Source organism: Dipodomys merriami, unplaced genomic scaffold (assembly GCF_024711535.1).
Source record: "Dipodomys merriami isolate MVZ:Mamm:240054 unplaced genomic scaffold, mDipMer1.0.p SCAF_9, whole genome shotgun sequence".
Taxonomy (NCBI): domain Eukaryota; kingdom Metazoa; phylum Chordata; class Mammalia; order Rodentia; family Heteromyidae; genus Dipodomys; species Dipodomys merriami.
This window is the reverse complement of record NW_027206512.1, coordinates 59,219,850-59,244,196: the sequence shown is the minus strand read 5'-3', so window position 1 is coordinate 59,244,196 and position 24,347 is coordinate 59,219,850. Positions and strand designations below refer to the sequence as shown.

Below are 24,347 nucleotides of genomic sequence, written 5' to 3'. Positions count from 1 at the left end.
GAGTTTTCTTTCTGTTTTCAATTTTCAAAGGTAAGGTAGTTCTTGAGTTGAAGTTTAGCTTTTTAAATCTTAAGAAATATACAGTGCCCAATTTTATTTTATTCTTCTGCATTCTTTCCCCCTTTGCTTTTGAAATAGGGCTGGGAAGGTTGCCCAGTGGTAGAGTGCTTGCCTCATGCATGAGGCACCACATATACAAACCAAAAGAGCCGGATGTGGCCTGTGGCTCTAGTGGTAGAGCACTCACCTTGAGCTGAAGAGCTGAGGGACAGCGCCCAAACCCAGAGTTCAGGCCCCATAACCGACCAAAAACACAAAACAAAACAACAAAAGAATCAAGTAGTCATATGATCTTCAGATTCCTCTTTCTGTATTTTTTTTTTCTTCAAATTCCTCTTTCTCTATTTTTAAAGGTCGATTGAGCTATCCACATCCAGGAACTGACAATCTGTTAATGTTAAATGGTAAGTTTTATTTAAATATTTTTATATTTTTAATTGTTTTTATAGGTGATTGTCTTAACATGTTTCCTGAACCTCCCCATAGATAAAAGTTAATTATTTTAAAAGTATAACACTATAGTCAGCTGAGCCTATTGGTACAAGACCTTCTAGGGCAACATACCAAAACCTCATTTCAAAATAAGCCAGTGAAAAATAAAAATAAAAACAGTAGCTATTTACAGATAGCAGAGTTAAAAATTGAAGCATGTACTAGTGTAATCACTGAAAGGTTATGATTTAATTGAATACAGATTTTAGAAGCTTTCCTTGATTGACTTGGTTTTCCATTGAACAAGTAACTACAGCCTAAATTTTCTCATCTATAAAATGGAAATAGGATCTTAAGTTTTAAGAATGGAGATAATGTTTGCAAAGTATATATAATTTGTTACTTGGTATAAGCTGTCAGTGTACTAATCACACTAAGTGTTTTTCAAGCTGGGAAATTAGACAGTAAATTTCACTTAGGGAAAGAAAATTTCATTAAAGCTGTTTTCTATTAGACAAATATTAACATATTTACAGAGTCACAATACTTAGTGACTCAAAAGTATTTTTTAGTCAGAGATGAGTGGGCAGAAGAAAAGAAAAATAAAAAGGAAGAAAGGGTTGTTACATTTTAAGAAATTATTATTTTGGATATGATGGCACAGGCTGGTAATCAATCATATTGGAAGCAAGGGCTGTGAGGAATGAGTGAATTTATCGTTGTACAGTTATATTCTTCCTGAAAGTAAATGTTAGCTGGTGAACAATGACAAAATGACTTGTCAAAACTTATGTCCAGTGGACACATGGAACTTGTGAATATAAAAGAAAGGAAGGCATAACTGATATATTTTCATCTATTTGAAGGATAGTATGCATAGTAAATAAAGTTTGTTTTATGTTACTGCAGGAAGCCTAACCATTCACAGTTGACAGAAGCTATATTAAGAAAAAATTGGGTCTCCAAGACAGTATTTCCTGACTTTTGATGATACACAAATACATATTAAAATCAGTCCATGTAATTTTTTAGGAAATATAGAACCTGATAATAGGAATCTGTGATGCTACAATAATTATAGGCTAGCATCCTTTTGAAAGAAATAGTTCTAAGCCGGGCGCTGGTGGCTCACGCCTGTAATCCTAGCTACTCAGGAGGCTGAGATCTGAGGATCGCAGTTCAAAGCCAGCCCAGGCAGGAGAGACCATGAGACTCCGATCTCCAATAAACCACCAGAAAACCGGAAGTGGCGCTGTAGCTCAAGTGGTAGAGCGCTCGCCTTGAGCTGAAGAGCTGAGGGACAGCACCCAGGCCCAGAGTTCAAGACCCACGACCAACAAAAAAAAAAAGAAATAGTTCTAAATAAGTAAGAGCCAAACAGATAGCAGCAAGTATGAAGGTCTTATAATTCTACCTTAAACTTAAAATACTGCTTTTAATCTCAAGGGAAATTGAACATACGAAATAAAATTAATGAAGGGTTTTTTGTGGGTTTTTTTTTTTTTTTTTTTTTTGTGAAAGTCCTGGCTCTGAACTTTTGTTAATTCAATATCTCATGAAGTTAGTTTTTTTTTAATTAAGCATAAAAATGACATATGAACATAATTGAAAGGAGGATCCTATTTCTATCAAATAAGTTGAAGTTAGATTCTGTAGCAATGGTATCTGTTGTGTACACGTTTAGTATCAAGGAACTCTTCAGGAATAATTGTAGGAGGATATATTGAAAGATTACTTGAGCTCATCAATACAAGGCCAGCTAGAACAACATATCAAAACCCCATCTCTAGCTTATAGGTGTCTGAAGTTAGAATGCCAGTTTGAATGCTTCTATTTTAAGTGTATAAACTGTGCCCTTATTAATTATCAATAGTTGACATTAAAAATTTTCCCATATTAGTTATGAGCAATATGCCTATTTGGATTACTCTCTACACCTCTCCTAAAGAAAATACTTGATTTTTTTTATTAGTATGCTTTTTCAAAAAGAGGGGAAAGTTAGCAGAAGTATTGGGGGTAAGGGAAATAGTATTAGAAATTTAGATTTTCATTGATTTCTTACATCTGTATATATAATCAAATAATCAAGATCTTGCTGTATTGGGGGAAAGAAATTATATGTATCTTCTAGGAAGATTTATGCAGTAAGCAATATTGTATTTCTGAAAGCAGATGTTCTAAATAGAGTATACTAAGGAATGCAAAGAGTAAGCTTTGAGGTCATTAGATCTTTATTATGCTAATGAGAGTGAAGGAGTAGATAATAAGCAGATTTCTTTTGGATGTATGATAAGTTGAAAAACTAAGAATTGTTATAGTTTTTTTATCAAAAAAACTACTTTTTCTAGTTGATTTTTTTTTTTCAGTTGATTTGTTTGTTAGTCACTTTCTGCATCACAGCCCATAGCTCACTACTAGCAATGTAAAAGCACCAACTTTTTCTTTTTTTGTATTTCTTAGTAACTGTGAGTTAGAACCTGAATAACATCATTAGGAACTCAAGACCAAATTATAAAGTCACTAGTTTAGCAGAGATCTTGAAGTTGTTTCAGAGCCTTATTATTATCTACAAATGTATAAAGAGGCGCAAGCATCAAATTTTTAACACGTGCTATGCACATTGTTAATACAAAATTTTAATCTACATGTATTAAATGTACATATATATTCAAATAGCCAACTCTATGTATGCTTTATAAAATAAATATATACCTAAAATTTGATGATGTAAATACAAATTAATACCTTTTTTCTTTCTAAATCTTATTCTAAATTAAAGATTTTTTTAAGCCACTTAATGATCTTTTAATAGAAGTTACTAGTAATAGTTATGAAACACCTTAAAATTTACATAGACTCATTAGTAGAAAACACATTTGTATAATGCAGTGATAATAAATTATTTGTATGACATGATTTAGTTTCCTCTGCAGTCACTTCTGTATTTTGGTAAGATAGGACTTAGAATCTGAGCATTGTCTTAAAATATAAGTAGATTATCTCTTTTCAGGAATTTACATTTTTTTCTCAGATATTAAGATAGTTGGAAGAATTTTTCAAATAATTATGTTTGGGCTTAGAAATGTTATAAAACTTGGATTCTTTGAATGCTATTTTGTATTATGTAGTCTCAGATAAGAATATAACAGTGTATCTGTAATCATAGTTAGGAAAATGAAATCTAGAGGATGGTGGTTCAAAGACAGCTTGGGCAGAAAAGTCCACATGACTCAAGCTCCAAAAATAACCAGTAAAAAATGGACTGGAGCTGTGGATAAAGTGGTAAAGCCCCAGCCAAACAATTATGAGGCTTGAGTTCAAAGCCTGTAGAACATCAATTAGCTATGATGCCATTAATTTTCTTAATAAGTAGAGTTACACGCTATGTTAGAATTTTGTCATCATCTGTTACTTGACCTTAAATTTTGGGAAAGTAGCTTCATTTGCCTCATAAATCTTTGACTTTTTATTCCCACAAATGAATTCCCAAAAGCAAATGCACAGTGATGTTTGGTCCCTAAGTAGGAGGCCCAGCTCCCAAGTCTTGTATACTCTCTTGTTTGGGGGTCTGTTAGCTATTTCTAGGCTTAGTTACTACTATAAGACTTCATGGAATTCTCTATTCTATAGTCTATTCTTACATCTCTGTTGAAATTACTTTTCTTAACCGGATTTTTAAAAAATCTCTCATTGCAGGCTGGGGAGGTTGCTTAGTGGTAGAGTGCTTGCCTTGCATACATTAAGCCCTGGGTTCAATTCCTCAGCACCACATATACAGAAAAAGCCAAAGTGGAGTTGTGACTCAAGTGATAGAGCACTAGCCTTGAGCTGAAGAGCTCAGGGACAGCGCCCAGGCCAAGTTCAAGCCTGACGTCTGACAAAAAAAAAAAAAAAAATCTATCTTTGCTCTGAGAGTATGTCATTCATATAAGACTTAACAAAATTCTAAATGCTTTTTCTACTTTGACCTTCACCTTAAACCAGTGTATAGGTCAGATAAGCTGTGAAGTAAATCTGCAGACTGAGTTTATTGGAGCTCAAGGACAGGTGAAGTGTGCAATAGGTTATATAGCTAAATAATGATAGGGATGTAGCAGAACTAATTTTATGTTGTGCTTTATACTTTCGGGAAGTCTCCATTTCTGACAGTTTTAAGACATATTTTGAGATTTACTCAACATTGAGTAAATCTCATGTGAATTAATCACCAAATCCCATGTGAATTAACATAATATTTTAGCAGTCTTTTTTTGGTTTGAGTTCCCATATTATTTCTAGGGTAAAAATTGCATAATCAGATTTGGAGGAAGGAGATGTGTGTTTTATCAAATTTATACAGTTTTTTATAAAGAAACATTCAAAAGAATGGTGTAAACTGCTAGTAGCATAGTTTACTTAAGTCTATCTACTCTTAACTCTTTATGGTATTAGTAGTAATTTATATCTGAATCCCTCTTACCTTAGAGGTAGACACATAAATACTTAGTTGGCACTTAAAAAATACATCAAACAAAAGAGTAAAAACCATTAGTAGTTGTACTGTATCATCAACCATGTCTTTAAGCATGTTTGAACACAGATTTTTTTTACATTCTTTCTGAGCTGTATGGGCTTTATAGTATCAGATTGGAAGGGGGGTGCATCTTCTTGGTCTGTATCTTCAGCACTGCTTTCCTGAATGACTCGGTGTAGAATAGATTGATCTGAATAGCTGTTTGTCAGACCACTTGTTATAGTAAGTAAAGAAATACTTTTCAATAAATTTTCATTTATTTGTAAAAATTATTTAGGGTACTATTTAAATGGCTCTTACATTGCTCTCATGATCTGATAAAACACATTTTAAATATGAATAAAGATTAACTGTATTTCTTTCTAATTCAGTTTTATATGGTTCAGATGACATGTGTAAGGACATGTTTTATATGTATAATATATCTAGAAGTATATAATTGCTTTGCAAATGATAAAATGTCATGCAAATATTAGTATGGTGATATTATCTAGATCTTAAAATGGTATTAATTTCCAAATGCCCACACAGCTTTTCATATCACAGATACTTGTCTATGTGGGCTTATTTTTAGTTCTGACATTTTACAATTTGTCCTTTGTTTACATGCAGCAAGGAGTTATGGGCGAAGACGAGGTAATTCATTCTGTTTGCTATGGTATAATTGTTTCTAATTGGGTTTTACTGATCAATGTTGTAATTAATAAAGCCAGATTTTTATACAGTCTATACCCTCACAGAAGAATTATATCTTGATGTGATTTGCACAAGTTTTAAATTCTAACACTCTTAACCTTCAAGACTGTATTTTCATACTAATGATTATTTAATACACTTTTCCCTTTTAAACTGTCCAGATTTTTTAACTTGCATAGAGGTTATTTCTGTATCTTTGAAAATATGACCTCTGTTTATTGTCTGAGGAAAAAATAATTTTTAAATAAAAGTAATGTAGCATGCACTGTGATTGTTTACTCTATACATAATCAATTGTCTTACCTGTAGTATATAATTTACATATAAATTTTATTTTTGTCTCAGTTGAAAATAACATATATATCAAGTAGGTTAGTATTAATACTGATTGATTAAAATCATTGCTGTTAGTTCTCTGCTAAAACTAGGAGCCTTTTTCTTCCCCCTTCTAACACCCACAAGCTACTGCCCCTCCTCTTTCTCCTCACAGCAGGATTCCCTGTTTGGTATTCTAAGGAAATGGTTCCTACTTCAGGTGCAGACTGCTGCTGAACTGTCTGTGGTTGAAACTTTGCCTCTCCTTTTTCCATGTTTAGAAACTAAGGGAGGAAAGTAGGATGAGAAGAAGGAAAGTACTTTAACATAACTAGACCTCCTCTAAGCGAACAGTAACCATGCTATTTATACAGTTCTGCTACACAGAATAAAATGTGTTTCTTCCTGACCTCTAGAATCTCCCTGAAGCTGTGAAGGAAGGCCAGCAGTAGCAGTGCCCTTTGGTAGATTTTAGATGTGTAGCTAGTGCTTTGTTTACATCTAGTCATAAGTGTGTGTACTTCGGAAACAAACAAGCAAAACCATTTGAAACCATTGACAACTAAAAAAACTAGTATTTTATATTTTGATGTGGTAGCTCCAGTTTCCTATTTCAGATCCTCTGAATTTAACTTCATGGTTGGAATCTAGCTTCTCCAAATGCTCAGTAACATCTTCTATTCAATTTTGTGACTACAAAACCATAAGGAATGAAAGTTCAAGATTTATAAACTGAGCCTGGGTTACTTGCTAAAAGCTGTTATTAGCAAGCAAAGAGTGAGAATATAAAATTTTAGTGCCTATTCTCAGATCAGTGGACTTGCTTATTGCAGTATGCTGCAATGTGGAGTTCTCATGAAAACACCACATATACCAGTCTGATTTTTAGGTGGTTTTGAAACTCTAGAATACTTCAGAATTTGTTCATTTATTAGACGTCTTCCATTTTTAACTCTAGTCCGTTTGGCATACTACTGTGTTAATGTCACAAGCTAGTGAATTCTTAGAAGCTAGGTATCAGAAAATCAATCACCTTGTTACTTCTGATCAGTCCAATAAATTTGTAGATTGTAACTATGAATTAAGATAAAATGTTTTATCTCCATGCTTTCAGAGGAGAACTTGTTACCCTTCTTACATGTCTTATCTGTGTCTTATCTTATGGAAGCCATAAATGAGAGTTGAGCTTCAGAACTGCCTCACTTGGATTTAAGCCTCCATGGTAAACACTTCCTTGAGGACAGGACTGGCAGATTTTCCACACATTTGGCCATAATGCCCAAGTTTCCTTTTAGGTTAGACAGCATTACTATAATAATTTTTTTAGTTGGCCCTCTGGAAATTATAGCAGTCTCTTAAAATTTTTTATTTTAAAAATCAGGTAAAAGGCATTTATATAGAAATATTGTTTATATAGTGATAAATATTGTAAGATTTTACTTGAATCTCAAAATACTTTGCCAAGGTAAGTAATAATCCATATGGTAAGTAATAACCAAAGGAATGGATGATTCAGGAAGGGCTAGAAACAGTCACCTGGTTCTCTTCCTATTCTCTACTTATTCTAAAAATAGTATTTATTTCAGACTGATCTAATTACCCAGGACCCCCATTATGAGGTTCATGTTGTAGATTTGATCAGTTAATGAAACTATTTATTCATTTATTTAGTCACTCTTCTTTGTTAGAAAAATGTAAATATCTGAATCTGTTTATGCAGCTTATGTCAAAAAACAAACTTTTCCCCCAAATAAGCCATGGCTTTTGCCAGTATGAGTAAACAGTATTCAGTTCACAAAGCATTCTGACTTTCAAAATTCATTTCAGTGAGAACTGTTTCTATGTACTTGCTACCTTCTATTCACTTTTCAGTCAGGCACAGGGTAGCTGTTTTCATTAAGGCTCTCTACTTGACTACAGTCAAACCAGATTGCTACCAAAAAGGAGAGAGAGAGAGAGAGAGAGAGAGAGAGTGTGTTCTAATTTCTTCATTAAGACTCTACTTGACTACAGTCAAACCAGATTGCTACCAAAAGGAGTGTGTGTGTGTGTGTGTGTGTATTCTAATTTCTTTCATGTCAATAAGAAATTTAAGTAAAGCACCCTCAAGATACTAATTTATAAGATATATCCCAGGAATAATCAAAATGTAGTTATAATGGAAGTAATTAAGAGAAAGCCAAGATTTCTTTCTCTGTACTTTTTGGAATCTACTGTTACTCCACGACTCCTAGGTGCTCCAAGACTCCTAGGTGCATCATGCCCCAGGGCACTCTGGAGTTCCACTTCAGAGCTGCCTTAGGCGTTGAATTAGGAAAAAGGAAGGCACGTGGTGAGCTGCCTTGGACTTCTGGAAAACGACCTCTCTCTTGCATCTTTGTTCACTGTTTCTTGATGCCATTCTTAGAGTGTGGGTAGGAGTGGGATGAGGGCTGTACAATGAGATGTGACGTGTTACTTAGCTATTGTCACTCAGTGTGAAATATTTTTGCATCGGTCAGCTCCTTGAGTGTTGGATTAATGGGCCAATATGCTCCTGAATAACAAAGAACTAAGTTAATGTACTAACCCCAAGGAAGGTAAATTAGCTTATGAAATACAGAGAAAAGAAAAATAAATTTAGAGATGCAAATTAGGGAAGGTCTGTTATAAAGTTGGATACAGACCTAGTATATAATCGTTTAGATTTATTACACTGTCAATAGTAAGCTGAGTCAATTGTAAATACACAATAGTATTGTAAATAGTAAATTTACAATAGTAAATACACAATATATTGTGTATTTCTTTAAAGTTGAATTAGGATTTTCTGATTTCAAAACATTTTTAAGTAATAACCAGGAACACCTGTCATATACCTACTATCAAATCTTTTTATGATTAAATCAAGGCAGGAATGTTCATCTTTGTTAAGTAGCTGATAACTTTCAGAGAATGGGTGAGAGTGTCTGAAATACAAAAAACATAACTGGATAATACTTTCAAACAGGTGAGCAAGCTGTAACCCATTTGCCAAGCCCCCTGTTTATGTAAACAGAGTATTTGAGACACAGACATTTATTTACTTTGGCTGCTTTTGAGCTACATGGTGGTGGAGTTGAATAGTTGCAACAGAGACTATAAGATATTTCCTGTGGACCTTTATGGCACTCCCACACTACCTACCCTATCCCCTCACTTTGAAGAGACCATTTATACTAGTTACTACTCACCAATTTTTAAAGGAACAATGTATATAGGCAAATGTATATAGAAATTAAATGTAGGATAATAGTTTATGATTGATATTTTGTTAAGTATCTTTTATGGGTCAAGGACAAACCTGTTGACAGGTTTAAGCAGTCTGTTTACCTTAAAATTCCTTTCTCAGTTCTTTGGAGAAGCATACCGGACCAGCAGGTCTGTCTCTCTCTGTCTGTCTCAGTCTCTGTCTTTCTCTAAATCACTTCTTCTCTTTGAGCGTAAATTAATTGTACAAAGGGGTTTCATTGTTATACATTCATTCATATGAAGTACTTGGATAAAATTAACCTCCTTGGTATTACTCTTTCAAGGGTGTAAATAGTTTACTTCTACCTATTAATGTTGCTATGTAGAGAAATGTGTTTATTCCCAGGTTCCTCTAATGTGAAAATCTGAAAACTCCAGTGTAATTAGGAATGTCTGCATAAGTGCTAATTGCTACAACTTCTGTGGCACATGTACATGTGTGCTACACATATACCTGCACACACAGGGAGATAAGATAGGGGACAGCCATCTGTCACACATTCATGGTATTTTGTTTTTTTCTTGGTGCTTGACATTTACTCCCTACTCAGTATGTAGCTCAAGTGAACTATACATCCAGCTCAGCATTTTGGTGGTTATTTTGGATGTAGAGTCTCACTGGCTTTTTTGCCTGGGCTGTCTTTGAACCATGATACTCCAGGCCCCCTCCTCCTTGAGTAGCTTTGTTGACAGACATGAGCCACTAGTGCCGAGCTTAGAAATTCTTAACAGTCGGGGCTAGGAAGGTGGCTCAGTGGTAGAGCGCTTGCCTTGCATGCATGAGGCCCTGGGTTTGATTCCTCAGCACCACATAAGCAAAAAGCCGGAAGTGGTGCTGTGGCTCAAGTGGTAGAGCACTAGCCTTGAGCTGAAGAGTTGAGGGACATGGCCCAGGCCCAGAGTTCAGGCCCCACGACTAGACCCAAAAAAAAAAAAAAAATTCTTAACAGTCTTCTTTTTGTATTATGTAGAAAAAATGTTTTTACTGGACTACAGACAAGTCTCACACTTATTCTAACTCCTTTTAAAATATTAATTTGAATCATAATTGTTACAATGAGACGCGTTTGTATTAGTACTGTGCCCCTCATTTAAAAATTTACTGATATATTTTATTAATATATGCCATTTCACCAAAATTACTATCCATCATTTCTTTTTCTTGGTGAATAGAATCTCAGGCATGAGTATGCCATAATTCTTTCTGAACTTCCCTATATGAGTTGGACCAGGCAATTTGCAGCTTGTTAGAAAGATGCTATGAATAGCCAGTGCATATTTAATATTATTGCAAACTTTTATTACAAACTATAAGATATGTTTCCTAATTTATACTTCTAAACAGTATGAAACTGACGTGGAGTTAGCGTTTCAATCTTATCCATTCTGTTAAGTATATAAATAATGTGTCATTGTGGATCTAATTTTCATTTTCCTGAAACACATTTTAATATGCTTAGAACCTCTTCCACTTTATCATGCATTTTCTATTTTTATGCATCTTTGGATCCACTCTGCCAATATGTTATTTAGGATTTTTGCATGTGTTCATATGGAATATTAGCATAGACGACGTTTTAAATTATATTCTCAGGCTTATTATTGAGAAAGTTAATGTCTTTGTTCTCTGAAAGAGCTTATATAAAATTGCTAATCCTGCAAAATCTAGTTTGTCAGTAAAGCATCAAGGCCTGGAATTTTCTTTGCTGGAAGGATTTTTGTGTTTATTCTTTTTATAATTATTGTTTCAAATATTTGTGGGGGGCAATTGTGGGGCTTGAACTCTGGGCTTGGGCACAATTCCTGCACTCTTCAGCTCAAGGCAAGCCCTCTACTGCTTGAGCCACATAGGTTTTTATTGGAGATGAAAGTATCATGGAGTTTCCTGCCCAGACTGGCTTTGAACCTTGATCCTTAGATCTCAGCCTCCTGAGTAGCTAGGATTATAGGTGTGAGCCACTGGTGCCTGGCTGGTTTTAAATTTTTTAACAGACATTGAATGATTCAGACTTTATTTTTCCTGTACAAATGTGGAAAAATTAATGTTTTCATCCACAAGGAATTGTTCGTTCCTGTATTTGAAATTCTTAGTATAAAGTTATTCATATTTGCATCATTTTTTGAGTTTTTTTTATATAAATGTTGGAGGTTTGAGGATTTTTTTTCTTGATGAACTTTGCCTACAGGTATGTTATTTTATAAGCTTTCAAAGAGTCAACTTTTGGTTTTACTAATTTTCTTTAACATTAGTATCTTTACTACAAGCTGATTCATTTCTTTATTATGTTCTTTTTGTATCTAATTTGCTATTTTCCCAACTTTTGTGGCAGAAACACTTCTAGTTTATATAAATCTTCCTCCAATTAGGTTTTTGCTGCCTTCTACAGAATTTATATTGCCATTGTCAATTTTTATTCACCTGAAATAAAAGAACTGGAAAAAGGCATATATCATTAGAAAGCATGTTTTTTTTGTTTGTTTGTTTTGTTTTGTTTTTGGAGGGGGGTTCTGGTTGTGGGGCCTGAACTCTGGGCCTGGGTGTTGTCCCTCAACTCTTCACCTCAAGGCTAGCACTCTACCATTTGAGCCACAGTGCCACTTCTGGCTTTTTTTTTTTCTGCTTATGTGGTGCTGAGGAATCGAACCCAGGGCCTCATGCATGCAAGGCAAGCGTTCTACCACTGAGCTACCTTCCCAGCCCAGAAAGCATGTTTAAAATAAGTTGTACATAATAGATACATATTCTTTTATAGTCACATTCATTTGGATTATGGAAAAGGATAATTGGTAGATTAAAAAGTAGTATTTTTGTGGATAATCCACTAACTCATTTACATGAGTCTTAAAGCCTATATCTCTTATAACTTCTGGAAAGAAATTATTTTCCAGCAATAAAAATTCTTGTTAGGGCTGGGAAGGTGGCTCAGTGGTAGAGCGCTTGCCTTGCATGCTCAAGGCCCTGGGTTCGATTCCTCAGCACCACATAAGCAAAAAGAAAAAAGCCGGAAGTGGTGCTGTGGCTCAAGTGGTAGAGCGCTAGCCTTGAGCTGAAGAGCTAAGGGACAGCGCCCAGGCCCAGAGTTCAGGCCCCACAACCAGACCCAAAAAAAAAAAAAATTCTTGTTAGTGTTGACTTACATGAAATGTTCTCAACCTTTCTGATGCTTCTTGTATTTGTCTGAATGTTAGCTATTATGATTATAAATTCATAGTTATCTAATTGCATTGCTTCTTTAATGATCAAATATTTCTTAGTAATATAGCAGAGTTATGATTCATTTATAATGAAAATATACTTGGATATTATACTTAACAAAAACTTAACCCTAGCTACTCAGGAGACTGAGGTCTGATTGATCAGGAGTCAAGGCCAGCCCAGGCAAAAAAATCTGAAAACTTCCCCCAGAAAGCTAGAAATGGAGCTGTGTGGGTGGTTACAGTGGCAGCATGCTAACCTTGAGCAGAAATGCTCAAGGACCACACACAGCACAGGGTCTGAGTTCAAGCCCCAGGTCCAGCACCAAAAATAAATAAATATTTTGGGATACTGCTTTCTGACCCTGTGTATAGTAGTTATTACATTTAGTAATTCTATTTAAACTCTAAATATTTGTGATCACTTTTTTTTCCTCAAGTTAAATGTCTCTAAGACTTATTATATTTATGGGCTGCTTATTGACATGGGTAAGGACAGTAAAATGAAATATTTACAAAGTGTTGGCATGGCTTGGATTTTTCATTGATTATGCCTCAAAACTAGTTCATATCCTTTTTTTCTCTACCTCATCTTATTCACTTATTCATTCATTATTTAAAGCTTAACCTTCAGTTTAAGCAGTGATTCACAACATTAAGTGTTTAGTTAACATGGGTATCTTTCAAAATGTTTAAACTGACATCAGATCTGTCACATGATATATAGGTTTCTTTCCCCATTATGGTATCCTAGAAACGTTACATTCTTATATTGAACTTGGGCATGTAGCTAGCTCATTCATTGATGTGTTCCCCTTCCATTTTGCCCCCCCAATACATTCTGTACAGGATGTCACATTTCTGATTGTCATTGTCTATGACACATAATCATTATGGGTCATATTTTTCAAGATGATAACATATCATGTTGAACATTTTTTTCTAGATTAAAATGCATGCTATAGGTTGTATGCTTGTTTCTCTATCCCTCCCCCCCCCCCAAATCCTTCACTAATATTCAAAGGAAAAACAACCTGCCTTCATTCTTTTTCCTTCCAAGTACAGTCTTCATTTGTGTCTGAACTTAAACTCAACTCCACATAATTCTCATCCAGCTTTACTTACATGGCTACTTTCAAACATCATGCATTTCCTCAAAGATAATTCTCATTTCTTACAATCACTTAGCTTCTCTTTTTTTCCCTTTTACTCTTTTATCTTTCTTAGGCACAATAGCATTTTGTTTCAATCCCTTCTCTAGCTCCTCTATCTTCCTTGTTTCCCAAGGAATTATCATTACTTCACTCTGGAATTTCTATCAGTGAAAAAGCCTAAAGTGTCAATACTGTAGGATAAATTCCAAATTATTTTCTTTCTCCATTCCATTTCCATCTTTCCCCATATATTTGTTTGTGAACATTCTATTAGCATATTAAATTTCATATATTTAAAGCTTAACCTATTTTTCTTTTTTATTTTTGTTTCAGCTCTTTACTGTTCTGTATTTAGTTGATAGTTTGGAACTTTTGTTTCATTTTTTATTTGTGCCAGTACTAGAACTTGAACTCAGGGCCTTGTACTCCTGATTAGCCTTGTACTCTGTGGCTCAAGTGATGTTGTACTACTTGTACCTCCAACCTGTGGCTTTTTTTGCTGGTTAATTGGAGATGAGAGCCTCACAGACATTCCTGTCTGGGCTGGCTCCAAACGTGATCCCCAGAGCTTGGCCTCTGAGTAGCCAGGATTACAGATGGGAGGGAGCCATGAGGGCCTCAGGAGTCAGGTTTTCTAATTGTAAAGGTGATGTACAGTGAGGTTACAGGTTTTGAACGGTGTCATCCCCTCCTTTGTTTTCTCCCAATTTTTTCCCTCAATCTTTCATTTTTCTTTGGTTCTTCCTTTTCCATCTATTTATGCTACTTTTTTTTTGTACAACTTCTGATCTGTTCACTTCAACCACTTTACCTATATTTGCTAAGACAAATTTTTCCAAATCACAGGAAAATTTACCCACCAATTTTCTTATTTTTGCCATTTACTAAATAAAATGTCTTAGCCTGCCTTTTAAAGTAAATATTTCCCCTGGCCCCAAGTAGCTTTCTTTTATTCTCTTTCTTTCTAATATATTTCAGTTAACAACTACTCCCTACTAAATAAATTTATTTGTCCTACCTTTTCTTATGTTTCTCCTTCTACATGGAAAATTTACTCAGAACCATGTTCTTAAAAGTATGTTTCTACCTTTAAAGTCCTACTTTATCCAGTTCCCTCAAGTAAGCTCTGCCAAAGCTCACCACAGACATGCTCTAGTGTTACTTGGAAGTTTAAGAAATTATACTCATGCTTTCTTCCTATTTCCTCTAAAGTATGTTGGAGCTTCCTTAGAGACATATATCAAAACTACATGTGTAGATCTTAGTTTACCTAAATGCAGTTTGAGGAGAGAGTACTCTAAGGAGGTCATTTTATTTTTTGTGTGATCTCAGAGTATAGTAGCAGGGTATATGTGCTTCTGAAGGGTATACTCATATGGAGACTAATGTCCTACAGAGGATGCTTTAAGTATCAATTTATGAGAAAAATGAATCTGGATTAGTGTCACCCCTTTCCATCATTCTTCCCTCATGTATCCTCCACCAAACTCCATCCTCTCAAGTTCCCTGGTTCCACTTTTACACACATACATTAAATATTATGACTATTCATTCACTTACTGTTTATTTCTCCATTGATCTGTACCCCCTTAATCTCCATACCCTTCAGACAAGACATGTTCAGCTTCCTGGTATTCATTTTGTTAAACTGTTGGTTAATTATTCAAAGGAGTTACATTATTATATTTGCTTTTGTGTTTTAGGTCGTTCTTCACTCTTTCCGATAGATGATGGCTTGCTAGATGATGGTCACAGTGACCAAGTTGGCGTTTTAAATTCACCCACATGTTACTCAGCTCATCAAAATGGAGAGCGAATAGAACGCTTCTCTCGAAAAGTTTTTGTTGGTGGGCTTCCTCCAGATATTGATGAAGGTAAATTAATTTGCTTTCAATTCATAACAAATCAAAAATAGAATAGAAGCCCCTGAAACACCCTTAGAGATTTTTCAGAGCCATAATTGATACCCACCTCTGTCAAAATATGTTTTTGTTTTTGTGGTGGTCATGGGGCTTGAACTCTGTGCCTGGGCGCTGTCTCTCAGCTCTTCAGCTCAGGGCTAGTGCTCTATCACTTGAACTACAGAGCCACTTCCAGTTTTCTGAATGGTTTATCAGAGATAAGAGTCTCAGACTTTCCTGCCACGGGTGGCTTTGAACCATAATCTTTCTGAGCAGCTAGGATTACAGGCATGAGCCCCAGTGCCCGGCTTCAAAGTAGTTTTTGATTTGTTGGAATATGAGGTAATTGATCACATACTTTTAAGAGTTTTTTTCTAGCAAACAGTACAAGTATATATTGTTACTGTATTTTGTGTAAAGATTTCCATGCTCAAGGTCATATCCTATTTTTTTTTAATATTCCTCATATTTGAAAATATAACACTTGGATGATCATAACATACACACATACAAATATATTTAAAGAATGAAATAAATGGAAACAACATGAAACTGTTATACATGTCAATCAAAATTTAAATTTAAGGATAAATGTACTATAGAGCATGTAAGAATGAGACTATATAAAAGCCAAAAGGGAAATAGAAACAGAGCTAAACAGGAAATGTGAGTAATATAAAAACTACTGAACACAAAAATGGTCATGTATACAATGAAAGAAAAGTAGTTCGAGATGAAAGTTTAAAATACTGAGAATGTGTTCATAGAAAATCTACCACTTGCCGGGCGCTGGTGGCTCACGCCTGTAATCCTAGCTACTCAGGAGGCTGAGATCTGAGGATCACGGTTCAAAGCCAGCCCGGGCAGGAGAGACCGTGAGACTCTTATCTCCAATAAACCACCAGAAAACCGGAAGTGGCGCTGTAGCTCAAGTGGTAGAGCGCTCGCCTTGAGCTGAAGAGCTGAGGGACAGCGCCCAGGCCCAGAGTTCAAGCCCCACGACCGACAAAAAAAAAAAAAAAAAAAAAAAAAAAAAAAAGAAAATCTACCACTTATTAGTAACACAAAGTATTTTTTCATTTTGTGTAACATGTTATGTTTTATTTTCCCTAAATATTAATCAATATAATAAGATACCTAGGAGCTGGTAATGTGGCTTAGTGGTAGAGTGCTTGCATAGCATGCATGAAGCCCCGGCTTTCCTCAATACCACATAAAATGAAGAAATCATTTAAAAACTTCAATAAGTAAATAAAGAGTAAAACTTTAGAAAGAGTTTACTTAGACAGAATAATTCAAGTAGATCATTGAAAATCATGTCTTTCACTGAAACTACCTGGCTATCTCAGACTTTCGAATACTGTATTAACATTACAGCTATTGTAGTGTTGTTTCTGGATAATATTTCTAGAACTTCATAAGCAAAAATAGCTGTTTATTTAACTTGATATAATATTATATTTTTTCCAAGCCTGGGCTGTTTATGATTTAATACACTATAAAGCAATTAATATTCAGACAATGTTGTATAAAACATTAAAATTCACTAGGTTAGTCTACCCATACTGCTTAAAAAATGAATTTATTTTGACTATAACATGTAATTTTATATATTATTTCAATGAGATTATTATATATTTCTATTGTTTAGATTATATATTATATTATATATTATATATTTCTATTGTTTTAGAACATTTGGCACTTTTAGTATTGAATTTTAGTAAATTGAAGTAATTAAAATATGAGATTTCTTTGACTGTATCATTACAACTAATTTTTAATGCATGTTGTTGTACTTTCTTAAGATGAAATAACAGCTAGTTTCAGAAGATTTGGGCCCTTGGTAGTAGATTGGCCTCATAAAGCAGAAAGCAAGTCTTATTTTCCACCAAAAGGTAAGAATTTCCATTGTTAACTTTGCTAGGTTGTATGAGAACAAAAGAAATACTAATTGCAATTTAATGTAAGCACTTATATATGTATATATGTAGTAATTTATAATTATACTAAGAACTTCATACTGGGATTAGATTGTGAAGTGGGATACAATCCACCAAGTTGTATAGAAATGTCGAGACAAGCATATTTTTGAGTCATTTGTATTAGTCATTGCTGGGAATAATTCCATAATATTAAGGTTGGCATGCAAGATTTGGTGCTTTCTTTTGTGTCATTTCTGTCATTCTTACTAGATGCATGGTTTTTGTTTAAATGATTTTGATTGTTCACAGGAAAGGAGGGAGGGATGTATTTTCCCAATGACATGGGAATCTAAGCAGAAGCTTGTATCCAAGTCTGAACATAGTCTCCAAAGAGTTTTTTAAATATTGCATTGCTCTTCTGGAGATTGGATTTAAAAGTTTTGACCCTTAGCATGTTTTATTCCTGCCTCTCTAGGGTTAATTTCATAGTATAATTTGGAAAATTTTAGGAGAATGTGGAATTTTCTCTCTATTTAAGGAATCTCTGGAACCTTTACAAGTTTTCTGTAGTCCAAAAGTAAGGTCTATAGCTTGTATTATGCCAAGAGCATTTCATAAACTTTGGACTCTACTATACTCAACAAGCTAAATATGCCAAGTTCTTTAAGAAAGTGGTAGCACTATTCAAAAGAATGTGGAAGATCTTGAGGCTGACCTGAGTTGGGAATTACTCCCAAGCAATTTACTTGCTGTTAAGCTTGACTTTGAGTTGGTGCCCCAGTTTTTACTTCTAAAGTTGAAATAACATTTCACAGAACAGCAGCAACAAAAGGAAATTGTGTAAACTTCCCTGTTTATGCTCTATAGAAAGCAGCTAATTGCTTTAGTATCTGTTTTTATGTATGTATTTTCCAGAGGATATTAGGCTAACCTATAGAATGTATAATGATTCAAGTCCTACTTGATAGATTTTTTTACTTTTAAAAAAATATCTTTTTTCCTCTCTCCCTCTCTCCTCCCCCGCTACTCCCTCTCTCCCTCTCCTTCATCCTCTCCCTCTCTCCCCTTCTTTTCTCCCCCCCCCCTCTCTTTCTCCTGTCTCTCCCCTCTTATGTGAGTGCCAGTCCCAGGACTTGAACTTAGGCTTAGGGCCTGGGCACTGTCCTGAGCTTTTGTGCTCAAGGTTAGCACTTTACCACTTGAGCCACAGCTCCACCTCCTGAACTTTGAGATCCTCAAACCTCAGCTTCATAATTAGCTAAAATTATAGGTGTGAGGTCCAGATAAAGAGCATATATTTTCTAAATAATACTGGTATTTGAGGGGAAATCACTTAACATAATGCTTCATTTTTATTGGTTATTCTAGGCTATGCATTTCTTCTCTTTCAAGAAGAGAGCTCAGTTCAGGCCCTAATTGATGCTTGTATTGAAGAAGATGGAAAGCTTTATTTGTGTGTTTCCAGCCCTACTATCAAGGACAAACCTGTAAGTAAATATTGTATGAACTTTAGGCTACAAACAAAGTTTTCCATAAAGTATTTGGAATTTTTTTAATGGAGTTAGTTTTTTTAAAACATCCAGATAACTTAGGATATCAAGATAGAAAACCATAACTAAAATTTGTTTTCAAATCCAACTATGAAAATTGTTAAACAAGGAAAGAACTAAAACTAAGTGTAATTTTCTTTATTATATAGGTTCAAATCCGTCCTTGGAATTTAAGTGATAGTGATTTTGTCATGGATGGTTCTCAGCCTTTGGATCCCCGAAAAACTATTTTTGTTGGAGGTGTTCCTAGGCCACTACGGGCTGGTAAGTAGAGTATTCTTTAAAAAAAAAAATCATTAAATCTTTGGTAGCTATATTATGTATCTGTCACTGTGGAGTGATTAGGGGTATATATTTACTTCTGTAGTTGCTCCCTATAGAATTTTGAGCATATTCTAAGTAATTTTCTTAAAGCTTTCAAGAAACTGGGTAACTGGACACTCACCTATCAGTATTAATAGCTAACAAGCAGATTCTAAGAATTGGTATATTCTGAAGAAACTACTTGAATACTTGAGAATTGTTAAATTCTCTAAGCTACAAGATCTTTGGGTCCATGTATTTGGGTGCATTCTGGCATATAAAAAGTATGTTTTTTTCTCTTTACTATGTTTTAACCATTGACTTAGCATTGCAGACAAGAAAGCCAGTAGCTTCTGTTTATCAACAAGAGGACCCTGAAAAACATCATATAGGTTATAATCATAGTTGTAAACACACATTATCCATGCAGGTTGTATGACATCACATACCATTTGGAGGCTTTAGTGGTTTCTTTCACTGAAAACATCCTCTTCCAGCATGGGTCAAAGACTTCTTCTCATCCATAAATACTTAAAAGAAGATGATGGGCTTATACTTAAAAAAAGTCTCTGGGAAATGAGTGGATATGTTATCATTTGATATCTTAAAGATACTTGGATTGAAGCTTATCCAAAGATTAAACAGAAGTACTAGAGTTGGGTCAGTATTAAGTGTTTTGAAGAGTCATTTCAAAGAGAAATCTTAAGTGCATGAAAATAGGGCACATTGGAAACTGGAAGAGCACTCTGGCTGGTTTAGGAATACAAGGAGTGGAAGAAGAACACACAAGAAGACACTAAAGGCAAACAGATTACATGAGGCTAATAGGCTAATTTGGTGTTTCCCCTTAGAACTGAAGAAGGTTTTTGGTTTGTTTTGTGCTGGTCTAGGGGCTTTAAGTCAGGGTCCAGGCTCTGTCCTGAGTCTTTTGGTGATTAATTGTAAGAATCTCTCAGACTTTCCTGCCTGGATGGGCTTTGAACTATGATTCTCAGGTGTGTCAGCTTCCTGATTAGCTAGGATTACAGGTGTGAGCCACTGATGCCTAGCTCATTTTTTTTTTTTAAAGCAAAGACATCTCCTCTAAGAGAAGTCAAGTTGTCCTAAATTTGGGTAGGCCACATTAGAAGTCTATAATTGAAGTTCATAGAGAGTTTTCTAGAATTATTAGGGACAATGCAGAAAGAACGCAGTTGGGGGAGGTTACTAATATTGATAAGGTAAATTCAAAAGTTGAATCTCAGCTTTCACTCTTAAGTCAGTAGGTAGAGAGAGCTTATGAGGAACACTGAAGATAGAGAGAAAATTAGGAGGGAAGATTGTGGTATGTTTTTGGTTTTTAAGTACAAATTTATGGCAGTATTTAAAATTCCAGGCTATCCTTCAACAACTGCCTTTCGTTAGGTTCCTACTAGCTTGCTTTTTAAGAAAAACACTTTGAAATTTGTTTCCTCATGTATAATATTGACCTCCTTTCCTTTTGAAGTGGAACTTGCTATGATCATGGATCGGCTGTACGGGGGAGTTTGTTATGCAGGAATTGATACAGATCCAGAACTGAAATACCCAAAAGGTGCTGGGCGAGTTGCTTTCTCCAATCAGCAGAGCTACATTGCTGCCATCAGTGCTCGGTTTGTTCAGCTTCAGCATGGCGATATTGATAAACGTGTAAGTTGCATATTGGAGGATCACTTATGTCATATAATAATGTGTTTTTTCAGCGCTTACTACACTAAGGAGTTAATATTATAATGCAAGCCTTCTGTTTTATACTCCTTTATCTCTTAAAATTACGTTAAAAATGTCCTTGAAATAGTGAAATTCTTGAACATATTTTAAACTTTAAGTGTAATATAAAAAGCATGATACAGGTATGATTTTTAAATTACAGAGTTTTTCTATCAAGCAGTAAGTCACAACAATGTTTCTAACTGTGAGGGCAGAATTTTAAGAGCCGTACTCAAGCCAGAGTGCTGGGATTGAATCCCATTTCCAGAACTTGCTCTATAATCTGGGCACATCAGCCCTAGGCATGCCACTTTGCATCACTCACAGAGTGGGAGACAATACTGTGCCTGTCTCAGTTATTTTGAGAACTAAATGAATTTTATGTATGCACAAGCATTTAGAACAGAATTTGGTATGGGATGCTATTTAATAGGGTTCAAACAAAAAAGCTGGCTGCCTGATACTAACTTGAGAGTAAGCTATTACAGCTAAGAGTAGCCAACCCTAATTTACAAGTATTTACTGTAGGCCACACTAGCTTATGTTTCTCATGTATACACTAGCCCTCAGAACTCTGAGACAGCTTCTGTCATTCTTTATGAGTATAGAAACTGGGGTTGACAGGTTTTATTGTTCAGAGCTGTCTGATGTCTTCTGCTGAATCATGCCTTTACCCCTGGGGTTTTACTATCTATCACAGAAGTCTAAATATACCTGTAAGATGAACCACAGTTCTGGTCTGTCTGTACCAGTTATTTACAACCAAATTATGGTTCTCACCTATAGTAGAGAAGAATTGTTGTAACCAGAGGCTTTTCAAGTCTTGCCATTTCACAGGTGGTATCGGAATGAGTGGGAAACCGAAATCATTGGTCTTCCATGACTGGTCCATTTGAGTGTCCACTTACAGTCATTCCTACCTCAGAGCATACCCAACACACAGGTGTTGCTTTAAGACAGAGCAGGTGGAATGCCTTGCCAATCAGTTAGATTTTTGTTGTATTTTTAAAAATATTTTCTGTCTTTGGAAAATACAGTAAGCATTACTTAGTCCTTTGAAAAAAACACATTAAAGTAAGTGAGGTGAGTGATTGCTTAACTGCACGGTCAGTTCTAAACATAAAACAAGGAGCTTCAATACAACTAACCCTGGAACAAAATTACTTTTTAAAAAATTTAAGTTATTGTATGATAAAGCTAAATGCACTGGGAAAGTTCCTCTTTTCTCACCTTTTAATGATTTCTAGAACAGTGTAAGCATTTTAAATCATTAGAGACTTGACTTCTGAAGCAGATCCTAATGAGACGTTTTTCTTCCTCCATTTTCTAGGTGGAGGTAAAGCCATATGTGCTAGATGACCAGATGTGTGACGAATGCCAGGGCGCACGATGTGGTGGGAAATTTGCTCCCTTTTTTTGTGCCAATGTCACTTGCCTGCAGTATTACTGTGAGTTTTGTTGGGCAAATATCCACTCCCGTGCAGGACGTGAGTTCCACAAGCCATTGGTGAAGGAAGGTGCTGATCGCCCACGCCAGATCCACTTCCGCTGGAACTAAAAATAGCAAACTGGCCTCTGTCTAACAAGGAAAGAAAGGGTGCATGTGGCTTACTGTGTCTGAAGATACTGACATGCAGAAGAAATAAGTGCATTCTTCTGCTTTTTCACCCCAGCTATCAATACATGCATCTTTATCAGCAGCCAAAACACTACAAGCCTCTTGTTTTTCACCAAAACCCTACATCTCAGGCTTACTAATTTTTGTGATATTTTCATGTTAAAATAAAATGTTTTTTTGTATTTTCTCCAAGTTATTTTTATATGTAAAGTTAAATTAGATATGAGAATGTTTTGCGTAGGGGCAACACAGACTGCTGCTATAGTGGGTGAAGCGTGCACTTATTTCTAAACATGGTTTTTAACTTCAAGATCTGCCCCAGTACTTTACCAAAGGTAGCAAAATAATAGTGAAGATGGAATATGTCTGCTACAAATGCTTATTTTTATTGTTACTATTTTCAGTGTATACATAAACTAAAAATTAGGGTTGATTTTTTTGCTCTCCATTTTGACTTGCAAGAAATAATACCTCAAGATAATCTGATTTATTAGCTATTTTTAAACATTTTTAATCACAAGCTGTATTAGCTTTGCTGCTATATAGGTGTTATGTGTAAATGCCACCTATTAATACGGGATTGAAAACGTTAGAGACACACTGCATTGCAGATAAAATGCAGGCAGCACAATATGGCCTAAACTGCCATAGTTTTAGAATGTGAAAAAAAAATGCATGTTTACTTACCTATATATACACCATATGCATGCACTAGAATTATTAACTAACAAGAGGTGAGGTATTGCAAATGCTAAAAAAGCTCTCTTGAATCTAGATAGCATGAACAAATTATAAAATTTGTTTAAAAAAGCTAACTTGCATGCATTATTGTGATTTCAAGTTTAAAATGTCCTACATGTGTACAATATGCAATTTAGTTTTAGATTAGAGAGTGCAGCCATTTTGTGATCTGGTCAGTAGTGGAATTCGATTTTATGCAGACTGGATGTAATATTTGTAATCCCTGTGAAATTTTGTGATGTGCGGTTCTAATTCATGTGCAGTGATATAGTATAGATAAAAGATTACTAAGTAAAAAATTCAAGAATTTTAAAGGAAGTTGGTTTTAGCCCCTTTGATAGTTCTTGGTTAAGACATCCTTTGTAAACCAAAGATGGCCAGCACACTGCTAACCAGTCACCAAATGTAAGACCCATAAAAAACACATATTTAAAAAAATGAATTTTATCGAAGAATACAGAACTTAAGTAAAAGTAAAGTCAAAATGGAGATGGGAAAGTATACAGATGGCTAGTTGCATAAAATTAAATTTTACCTCTGAAACAGTGGTGAGATCTGGCTTAAAACTTGCTTACATGTTTGACCTATGTCTATTGCGGTCTTCTGTCTAAACTGGGGTCACTGTTGCATGAAACATTGTTGTTCTTAATGGTTAAGAATTGCATTTTTAAAAAAAATTTTGATGAAGGAATTTTTGGTAATGACTTTGCTTGCATTTGTTTTTTTTTTCATTTTGAGAAAGTAGCATGGAAACATGCAATAGTTAATGAGTTTCTCTTGGTACTGAACACTATTAGATTATCATTAGTAATATTTTTTCTCTTTAGAGCATTTTTAATGCAACTAGCCCCTCTATTTTAACGTAAGAGTTACTCTGCAATCTAAGCAAAGCACCCAACAATGGTAAATGTTTGTTTTGTTTTGTTTTTTAATGCAGAACTAAGAA

At 34.9% G+C, this 24,347-nt stretch overlaps 1 protein-coding gene across 7 annotated transcripts in view; it reads left to right on the top strand.

Annotated features, from left to right (window-relative positions):
- Cpeb2 (cytoplasmic polyadenylation element binding protein 2) overlaps positions 1-24,347 on the top strand; it is a 51,804-nt gene that overhangs the window by 25,407 nt on the left and 2,050 nt on the right. For 4 of the 7 annotated variants that reach the window (XM_070012649.1, XM_070012648.1, XM_070012645.1 and 1 more), the window contains 8 exons: positions 414-464; positions 5,618-5,641; positions 15,339-15,509; positions 17,345-17,434; positions 18,830-18,948; positions 19,161-19,275; positions 20,801-20,982; positions 22,373-24,347. The exon at positions 22,373-24,347 is cut by the window's right edge and continues 2,050 nt beyond it. In XM_070012649.1, the coding sequence (XP_069868750.1) occupies positions 414-464; positions 5,618-5,641; positions 15,339-15,509; positions 17,345-17,434; positions 18,830-18,948; positions 19,161-19,275; positions 20,801-20,982; positions 22,373-22,600 (980 nt within the window). In that variant the 3' untranslated portion in view covers positions 22,601-24,347. The remainder of the gene's footprint in view (positions 1-413; positions 465-5,617; positions 5,642-15,338; positions 15,510-17,344; positions 17,435-18,829; positions 18,949-19,160; positions 19,276-20,800; positions 20,983-22,372) is intronic. The other 3 variants (XM_070012652.1, XM_070012650.1, XM_070012647.1) reach the window with 1 other exon arrangement.